The sequence below is a fragment of the Streptopelia decaocto genome (assembly GCF_964273445.1).
Source record: "Streptopelia decaocto genome assembly, chromosome: 5".
Taxonomy (NCBI): Eukaryota; Metazoa; Chordata; class Aves; order Columbiformes; family Columbidae; genus Streptopelia; species Streptopelia decaocto.
This window is the reverse complement of record NC_138659.1, coordinates 70,361,126-70,371,531: the sequence shown is the minus strand read 5'-3', so window position 1 is coordinate 70,371,531 and position 10,406 is coordinate 70,361,126. Positions and strand designations below refer to the sequence as shown.

The 10,406-nt window shown below is 40.2% G+C and overlaps 1 protein-coding gene across 1 annotated transcript in view; it reads right to left on the bottom strand.

Moving 5' to 3' along the window:
• Positions 1–5,202: 5,202 nt before the first annotated feature.
• MKI67 (marker of proliferation Ki-67) overlaps positions 5,203–10,406 on the bottom strand; it is a 21,197-nt gene continuing 15,993 nt past the window's right edge. Inside the window, exons 16-17 of the mRNA XM_082054211.1 lie at positions 7,370–10,400; positions 5,203–5,864 (exon numbers count right to left, since the gene is read on the bottom strand). Coding sequence (XP_081910337.1) covers positions 5,725–5,864; positions 7,370–10,400 — 3,171 coding nt within the window. The 3' untranslated portion in view covers positions 5,203–5,724. The remainder of the gene's footprint in view (positions 5,865–7,369; positions 10,401–10,406) is intronic.

Below are 10,406 nucleotides of genomic sequence, written 5' to 3'. Positions count from 1 at the left end.
ATATTCTAAAGAAGAAAAGAAGCTGAAGTGGGAATCTATGGAGACAACATCCTTAAAGAACGTCAATTACCTGATACCTTTTAATTGTTGAAAATTGGCTCCATCACATCTCAGCCTTTGGGAAATCAAACCTGACAGTGTTTACAACTCGGCATCAAGGTCAACAGCTCCAACCACTGATCTCTCCAAACAGCATCACAGGTCGGGGTCAAGTCAGGAGAGAAACAACACGGAAAGGTGCAAACACAGAACAATTCAAGGTTTCTTTCCACACCTCATGTAATTAAGCAGCTGATCTGGCTGTCAAGTAACTTTCTCAAGCCGAGAGTATTCAGCAGGAATGTTGGATATCAAGGAGGATGACAAGGACAGACAGAATCATGGCATTGATTACAATGCAGGTTTGTTGTCAGGATTTTTCAAAGGTTTTGAAACCCTCCATGACAATCAAGTTGCTTTTTCAACCATAATAATGTAATGGAAGTAGAAAGTCCATTAAATTTAAAGCATATATGTAGGTTCCAACAGTGAACTAATGTGGACCAGTGACAACAGTACAGCAGCAAAAACACCATCAAAAGATGTTCCTACTAACATTCCAAGAAAAATAACATTTCCTGTTTAAATAATAAATACCCTGGAGGTATTTGATAGACACAGAGATGTGGCCCTTAGGGCTGTGGTTCAGCGGTGGACTTGGCAACACTGGGTCTCCTTGATCGTAAAGGTCTTTTCCAGCCAAAATTATTTTCTAAGTATCAACAACAGTCAAACTCTATTGAAAACAAGGTTTAAAATATTAATTTCTTCTTTACTACTAGTTGAAGATCACTTAAGAAATCTGAATACTGAGTTGACTAAAAGTCCAAGCTTAGAAGGTAATAGTTTTGTGACCACATTTAATAAGGTGTGACCATGCTCTTAAACACAAAGCCAGTGACTATTCAGACAGAACATTGTTTATCTCACTATATCCATTTAATTAAATAAAATTTAATTTAAATAAAATTTATTTAAATGTCATACAAAGTAACAGCCATATACCATTCCTAATAAATTTGCCGATCTTCTATTAGCACACTTGCTGGTATTTCTGGAATATTATTGTTTCTTTTGGAAAGAAAAAAAAAAGCTGGTTTAGTCTTTCATAATGTAATATTCAAATATATCAAACAAACTCTGCACTATTTGGCACCATTTAGTTTCTTATGCTGTTCTTTTTTTCCCCCTCTTTGGTCTAAACCAAAGAAGCTGCTGAGAAAAAGGCTGGTTTGGGGGTTTTGGGGTTTTTCATGTTACTTGACCATTGATATTCACCACCACCCTTCATACTCAGTTAGTTACTATTTATTCTCTATTATCTTTTTCCATGTATACTCATCTTTCAAATAGATTTGTAAATCTAAAGATATTTAGATATATATAAACATGTAAATGCAAACACAGCCATGGATAACTCTACGCACACTTTTACACATCCCTGAAACCCAAAGTCATGATAAAAAACATGGAAAGTCAAGCTTTCTAGGATCAAGGCATTAAAAGCAGTGAGGCATATGTAGAAAATTAATGCCATTCTTTCAGAGTTCACAATCAAAACATCCTAGTCTGGTGCATTAGCAACACGCCAGCCAGGACAGCAACATGTTCCTGTGGACAAACACATTACAGCAACATCTGCCTGACCCTTCGATCCTTCCTGATCTTTGGAATTGCAAAAATTCACCCAGCATTGGAGGTCAGCTGTTTCTTCATCTCTAATTTTCACTTCATGCCCCTTCAAAATTATATAAATGTTTCTTTAGATGACATACAAACTGTGTTCTTCCAACAGTCCACTTAAAACTTAGTTGCATCTTTGCTGCAATCACCTACAGCTCGTGCTTTGGCACAGAAAATGACACAGCCCAAAGGCAAATAAATTGAGGTAGCAGAGAGTTATAAATATCTCCTTGCAAGATATTTTACAATATACAACAAGTGTGACCATTGTAGCATCTTTGAACTCTTTTAAAGTAGTTTGTATTTCAACTTTCACAATATTTCTATTTTGAGTCCAGAAGTTGTGCAAAGGGACTTTAGTCTTTCCCTTATGATAAGACTTCGAGTAACATCCCATTTTTCAGAAGACATTTTGGCATAACAAAAAAAAAAATTGTGATTTGCATTCTTTAAAGATTCCACCACCTATTTGGGGTTCATTTTCTGATTCCTAAGGAGTTTCATAGAAAAGAAAACATCACCAATGTTTTACCTGATTTTTGTATCAGCCCGGCTGGTTTCATCTTCTGATCATCAAAAGTGAGCGTTTCAGAAAAATCAAAATCCCCACCAGAAACAAACTTGAAAGAGAAAGAGTGAAATAGAAATATGATAGTTTGGGAATTATTTTGTCAGCTGTTTCACAGCTCTACCGTGTTTTTTAAACAAGGCATTCAGTTTCCTGAACAAGCAAAAGCATCTGGCCATTAGTAGCATTTATATACACACATATCTATATATATACACAAACAGAGGGTATATTTTCTGGAAATAGAAAAATTTTCCCTGAAAGGAACTGAGTAGACCTGTAAATCCACCAGGATGCTGGTGGCCTTTTTGGCCACCTTATTCAGTCGCTGTCAATCGACACCCCCAGATCTTTTTTTGCTGGGCAGTTTTCCAGTTGCTCTTCCCCAAGTGTTTAACATTGCGTGGGGTTGTAGAGACCCAAGTGCAGGACCCGGCACTTGGACTTGTTGGACCTCAGACAATCGGCCTCAGCCCATCGATCCAGCTGGTCCAAAAGCTTCCTCTCTTTACCTTCCTCTGCCCTGGATGTATCTCCATTGTGCAGCGATATGCACAATGGCTTTTTTGCATGTCCTGTAAGGCCATCGAGCAAATACACTGGGTCCGCTCATCTCGCTGACAATTCTGCACAAAAACCCAACACATTCTATATCCAACTTGCAGCTCCGAGTTCCAGAACTTGCACATAAACCGCAGAGCACTCTCAAGTACTCTCTACTCTAACCCACTGTTGCTCAGGCGTCTGTCTCTAATTAATCACAGCTCGTTTTTACACTGAACGTGCAACAGATAACCCGATATTCAGAATTACTTGCAATAGTCCAGCCACCCAGCTTGCCACCACACTATTTACTGCAGCAGGAGGGTTGAATACTTTTTACCTAAATTAGAGAAGATGGTGTGACTTGTCATAATTTTAAGAAACAGTTGTGTGTTATGCAATTAAAAATGAAGCGTTTTCTCGGAGCAAATATCCTTCAAGTGTTTTGTGTTGTTCTGGAAAAAACTCTTTGGCCTCTGCCTGAAGACTTTGATTTATCCTTAGGTCGGATATTGCTGCCTTCAATAAGTACAGAATGATATTAATGGCTGAGAAGATAAAAGAGGTACAGCCAGTTCTAGCACTTGATTCTCTTATATGAAAACAGAGGAGAAAATTTAGACTTGAGCTCAAAACCCAGCACGCCTGTGGGGTTCACCTGGAAGAAGGGCACTTACATCAAAAGCCTCGAGAGGTTAAAGCACAACTGTATTTCCTCTTTATATCCACATTTCACAGTGGAGGCTTCCGAGCCAAAGTAAGGGGTTTGCTGGATTTATGTGACCAGGACAGGCAGTAGGAAAAGCTCCTTAAAACTCAGTAAGATGTGCATGTGAAAACTGAGCAGCGGTTGAGCAGAAACACCAAGTTCTGAGCAGAAACCTTAATTCAGCTGCAGCAAATAATGAACGGGAGGCACAAGTGTGTAAGTGATTTCTTGAGCAGAATGCCAAGGAAAATAAGAGTACTCCAAACACAAGTACCCCCTGCAACACAAGATACACAGATTAATACAAAGGCACATACATAGCACAGCAGTGCTCTCCAGCCCATTTGCCTCGGCATCGTGTTTGCTGTTGCGTTTTCTCTGCGTGTTGTTCATTTATTACGGCGTGTCGCTAAGTCCTCCCTTGGTTCTCTGCTGAGATCTAAACCATCTTCTGCAAAAAACTCAGCAAGCGCAGTGACCCTCTTTCCCATTCCAATGTCAGATGCTGGGAAAAATGGGGTAAGAAAGGATACATCATTGCTTAAAATAAACATCTTCCTTTTAGCACAACTTTCAAATAACTAGATCTACAGCATCTTACATTTAAAGTCTTCACACTGGAATCGAAGTGTAGAAAAAATAAAGTGTGTTATAACAGATAAAGTGCACAAAGCATTTAGAAAACTATGGATAGGAATACAGCACATTACATATCTTAAAAAAACAAAACGACACCAAAAAACCCAATTAAACAACAAAAAAACAGCACTAAACAAACACCCCCCGCCCCCCCAAACTCCTAAACTAAAAAAAAATCAATATCACTGAATGTCTGGGCAGCATCCAATGCGTTCCTTACTTCAATGACAATTTTTGAGCTTGAAGAGAACAGACTTCACAAACAAGAACCCACCTGAAGAAAGGGTCATTATCACCTCCAAAGAGAAGAGCTGACCTCACAGGGACAGCCCAAAAGGCAATTTTAGGTGGGCAACAAACTCCAAATAGACTTCCAGAACTATTTAGCAGAAAACTAACTAAAATTATTCAGCACTCCAACATTGTAAAACACAGGTTCAGATATTGGTTACAAGTTCAGTCACTACAGAATCAACTCAATCTCAAGGGATCAGATCCCAAAACTCCAGAGTGATGATTCAAAGTGTGTATTTTCCCACTCTTACAAGGTAAGGACTCTCAAGAGTACCCAGATCACTTACCAGGTTATCGAGGTGTCTGAGTGCTCAAGAAACCTTCCTCAGGTGGCCGATCTGAAGCTTCCACTGCAGACCTGCTGCCCCAACTCCACGGGGTCTCTGGTGGCTCCATTTCCAGCACGGTTGAAGCTGAGCTGTGCTTGGGTGCTCTTACCCACACACTGAGCTCTAAAATGTCTCCAAACCGCACAAGCTGCTCCTCATTAATCGCAACTCCATGAAAAGGGGCAACATAACAACTTCACACACTCTCTTACTCATGGAAATGCTGCTCGGTGGGTCCGTCTTTACAACAGAAGCATCCATGCTGCAGAAAATCCACGGCACGATTCCAAAAATGTGTCATTGCGGCCAGGAAAGACGAATCTTTGAAATGTGCTCATAAGAGGATGGTAGAAATTACACATTAACTGTTCTTAAGAACACAAAACACACAAGGCCCAAATTGTTTAAAAATTTAATGACTTACAAATCCGCACTTTTCAGTAAAACAAACAAGTTTTTTTTAAAAAATTATCAAAATTTCAGCATAATAGTTCTGCTCATACATCTATAGTTTTTAAAGAATATTTACAGAACTGTAATGAAAGATAAGACTTAAGCGCATGAAAGTTCAAGCAGAAAATAGCTTAGAATTCAACGGGTAGTAACGCACGATGGCTTCCTGACTGCTGAGCAACAGGAAAAGGGGATAAACACAAGCACAAAAAGAATCATTTTTATGTTTGCAGTTTGGCACAAGCACCCATGGTTTAGGAACCACTATACACAGACACGTCTGCTAAAACAGGTCTCTACGCCGTAGCTGTAAACAAGGAAAAGATATTTTTTATAATATCATAATTCAGCGATAGCTTTACAAAATCGGAGCTTAAAATCTGAGTGCAAATCAATTCACATTAAAAAAAAAATCTACAATTTCAATTGCTGAATTGATTTCAAAGCTGCTTCTGTAACTGTTCAGACTATTTTCTTGTTCTCGCGCTCGATCTTGTCCTCCTGTCCGTCCCTCCAGCAGCCTGAGCAGCCTTCGCGGCCTCTTCGCTGGGTTCTTCTCTGGTTTGGTTTCTTTTCCCTTTCTGTAGTGCTCCGTTTGCATCGTTCTCTGTACACACATACAAAAAAATAACTAAATTTGTATCATAAATCACACATTTTATACAAAACTCAATCTCCAGTTACGTTGTTTTTAAAGGGGATTCCCTAATGACTACATTCTAAAGATGATATCTATGAATTCAACAAACCAGTTACCCATATTTCTGCACATCCAATATCCTTTAAGAAAGTTCCCTGAGGACTTACCAGCTATTTGTGAAAGTAGGTTAACATTAATGAGAGCATAAAAACCAATTAGCTCCCATTTTAGCTAAAATTCCTTCTACTGATCCATAGAACTAAAACATATCCAACACTAAACAAAAATTACTATTAAGATGAATATATAGTAACAGTTTCATGGTCCAGACAAAGCTGGAAAGTCAGGATTTAGGTATAAAGAGAAGACAAGACACCTGTGTGAGCATCAGACAGCACAGAAAAGTTCAGCTGCTCCAAGAGATGAACGTCAACCCAAGCACCAGACATAGAAACCAGCACCGAAATCCATGTGGGGAATTATCATCTCCCTGGAAAAGAAACTATCCAGGCAGGCAGTAAAGCAGCAGAGGAGAGGAATCATTTGGCAAGTACCTCCAGCAGTGTCGGGAAGCTGGAAATAGCACGTGTGTAAAGGGAAACAAACTCAAACTCAATAAACCAAGATACATGGCAAGAGAAATGCACATGGCATATGAGGATAAACACTGGGGAAGAGTCGAAATAAATGAAACAAAGGGCACGGTCAAATCACAGTAAGGTTTTTAACACAATTTGGCAGGAAATTCCTCAATATGTAGCTCTACAGATTCGTTGTTATATCCACTCGCACACATTGATTTGATAACATTTTCTAATTGTACCATGCCAGTTATTGGGTATCATCACATCGAGCTAAAAATTTTAGGGAATGTTTTTGATGTCTGCAGCAAGAGTTGTATTGGCGCAAAGAGCAAAAGAGTAAAGGAGGAAATGGGAGGCATGTGGAACTTTTCCTGTCTTTTTAGCTCAAATACAGCACAAGCCCTTCTAGTATCAACTCCATAAACCAGCTGATGACCACTAAAGGTTGTCCAGAATCTGGAGATATAAAAGCAGGAGCTTAGGGGGTATTTAGGGCAAAACAAGATTAACAGTTGGTGCTACAAAGATGTCATTTCATGTTCTGTCATTACTGTCTTCTGCATCTAAGTTGCTGTATTTACTTTAAAATACAATATTTTCCTATGGATTCAGAGAGAATGTATCACACAAGACCACAAAGAGGCTTGATTACCCCAGCAGAGGAAGAATACACATCACATCCCATAAAACTAATCCCTTCTATTGAGGAAAAACATCTTGTTTATATAAGATAACATAGATCCTCTTTCCTTAAATCTTCTTGCTGTATTAAAGACATCAGAACATGGCAGCTGACAGCAATATAAACGTTATACAATGTATGAAATACACATTATCTATAGATAACTTAGTTATACTTAGGAAACAGAAAGCAGATTCTTGCCTCACCTGATTTGGGTTTTTTGGATGCCAAGTCATCTGCTGGGAAGGGAAGTTTCCTCCTGCGAGAGGTGGCGGCTGCTGCTTGGCCGGGGCTGATCCCTTTTGTCCCTTTGCCAGGCTGAAGATCTTTTTCAGAACCAGTGGATGTCAAACACACATTCTGAGTTTCCAAAGCACCATCATTTTCTGGCAAGTCACTGTTTTTATGGATAGAAGTTGAAGTAGCTTCCTCTGCTTGGAATTCTACCTTTTTCCTTTTATTCCTCAGTTGCCTTGTTTTCTCCTGGGCTGAATTGTTTTCTGGAGACGTATCTTCGCTTTCTTTAAGAATCCCCTTTTGACGTCTATCCTGGGGCAAGGCAGGTTTTTCCCTGAGAAAAGTGGAACTTGTTTCCTCAGATTTGGAGGAAATTGTTTTCTTTCTGCCCGCTTTCAATGGATTTTCTTTTGTGGATGGAGCTGCTTCCAGAAGCACATTCTGTGCTTCTTCAGGAGTTTCATTCTTACCACCTTCTGGCAAACCCTGAAGTGAGGTGGAACTACCAGCCAGTGAAGTGGTTGTTTTGCTGGAGTTCCCCTTTGAAAGATCCATCTCTTCTTGGGAAGCAGAATTTTCCAAATTGAGCTTTTTTGCTTCCCTATTACTCTTTCTCCCACTTGCTTTTGATAAGCCCTGTTTTGCCTGCGTAGAACTTGTGGCTTCTAACAAGATGACATCACCTTTCCTTCTGCCTTTTCTGGATTGATTTTCTTTTACAGATGAATCAGAAGTTTCTAATGGGACATTCTGATCTTCTTTAGGAGTCTCTTCTCTACCATTATCTGCTGGTAAACTGCATTTTCCTCTAAGAGAAACGTAATTAGTTGTGTGTGATGCAGGCGCAGTTCCTTTCCTTCTGCCCCTTCCTAATGGCTTCTCCTCTGCACAGGACACTGTTTCCAAAGGCACATTTTGTTCTTCGTTAGTACGTTCCTCTTTATCACCAGTTTCTGACGAGCCACATTGTCCCTGGAGAGGAGATGAATTTTTTACCTCTGCCACTGGATCAATCTTTTTCCTTCTGCCCCTTGCTGGTGCATTTGCTTTTGCCTGTGAAGTCTGGTTTCCCAAAGCTGGATTTTGATCTTCCCTCACAGTCGTCTTTTTATCATCGCCTTCTAGCAACCCACGTCTTTTGCTGATAGGAAGAGATGTTGACGTTGGTGCTGCAGCAACCTCTCGTCTCTTCCCTCGTCTCAGGGGCTGCTCTTCTGTTGAAGAGCGAGCAGCTCCCAAAGCTGAATCTTGCTCCTTTACAAAAGCCTCATCTTGACTGTGATCTGCAATTGATGTTTGTTTTTCCATAAAAGTAGGACAAGCTATTGGTGGCGTGGGATCAGCTTGCTTCCTTCTGCTCCTCCTTACTTGTGAAGAAGGATTTTCTGAAGTCTGATGTTGACCGTCTTTGTAAGTCATTCCTTTGTCATCCTCAGGTGAACTTTTATCTCCAACTGTTTTAGAACTGGCTTCTTCAAGTACAAACTGAACTTTTCTACCTCTACCTCTTCTACAAGCCACTCCATGATTTTCTTCTTGGTTCTCCTGCAGGATTTCAGTTTGGTTTGTTTTAAGTATTCTCTGTTCATTTCTTGTCCGCTTTTGATGGCCACGAGCAAGACTGTCACCGTTTGCAGCAGGTATTGATGTGCCAGCTGGGTCACCCTGGTCCTTCGTGATTTGTGGATTCTTGACACAAGCGGAGCCCAAAGAATCTTTGAGGGAAGATTCATCCACTTCTGTTTCTGAGTTAAATTTGGGAGTAATTATTTCTAGGTTGTTTACAGTCTTTTTCTCCAATGAGTCATTTTTGCCTCTCCTGTTTCTTGTTCTGTTTGTTTCTCCTACTGCACTACGGTTTGCTTCCAAGTTCAGAGCAGTCACCAGCATTTTCTTTGTCCCTCCACAAGGTGACTCTGCCTTTAATCTTTGAGATGTTTCTGTTATATTTTCCTGAGCATTTGCTGCTTCATGTTCCTGAGACACTTCAATCTCATTTTTGAGGTGTGATTGTGTTTCACTATCAGTTTTAGCTGAAGTTTCCTGAGTTTTCTGAATGGTTTGTGTATTTTCAAGTGCCGTTTCACAAACGTCTGCTTTTGCTTCAGCTGAGTGTTTTCTAACACTTCTTAAAGACATCACTCTTTTCTCTGTTGTCTTTATTTCAAGTTCAGCTCTGTTTTTGGATTCTTCTGCTGTGGCAGTCTCAGCATCTTTGTCAGAAGTCTGTTCGTCTTTCTGTATCACCTTTGCTGATGGTTCTTTTCGAAGCCTCCTTGTCCCACGAACGTCCTCTGAAGCAGCTTGTTTGACTTGGTCATTTTTAGCTCTTCTTCCTCTTTTAGGTGGAATCAGCGGGTCTGTGTTCTCTACTTTTTTCACTCCTCTAGACCTCTTCCCAGGTGACAGAAATATCTCCTCACTGTTTTCTCCATCACCTTCATTAGATTCATTTTCAGCTTTTTTTAAACCTGTTTGCAGTTGAACATTTTTATGTTGAGCGCTACCAGACACACTTATTGTGTTTACAGTTGGAGCATCTTCAGTTTCTACTATGTCACTGATGCCATATTCCTGCAAAATCTGTTTCATATTTGCAGGTTCATTTCGTAGCACTGAAGAATTTTTTCCAACAGACTCAAGATTCTCACTTGAAGCTTTTAACTCCTTTGGCTCTTTCCTTCTACCTCTTGCTGGTCTCGGAGCAATTCCACGTGGTTCCACAAATGAAACAGTTTCAACTTTTTCCTGCTCAGGGAACGTTGAACCAATTTCTTCTTGTATACAATGCTTTGCTCTCCTTCCTCTTCCTTTGTTTTTAGGTGCTGAAGCTGAAGTGCGGGTCTCTTCTGTCTCCTCTGGGGTGGTGTTTTTTTCCAGCCCTTGCAATTCTTTTCCATTCAAATCCTTTTCACGCTGCCTTGCTGAAGCGGGAGGTACCGTCTTCCTTGGTCTGCGCCTTGGTGTCTGGGTAGGCTGCTCTTCACTAGTTGATTCCTTCTGTTG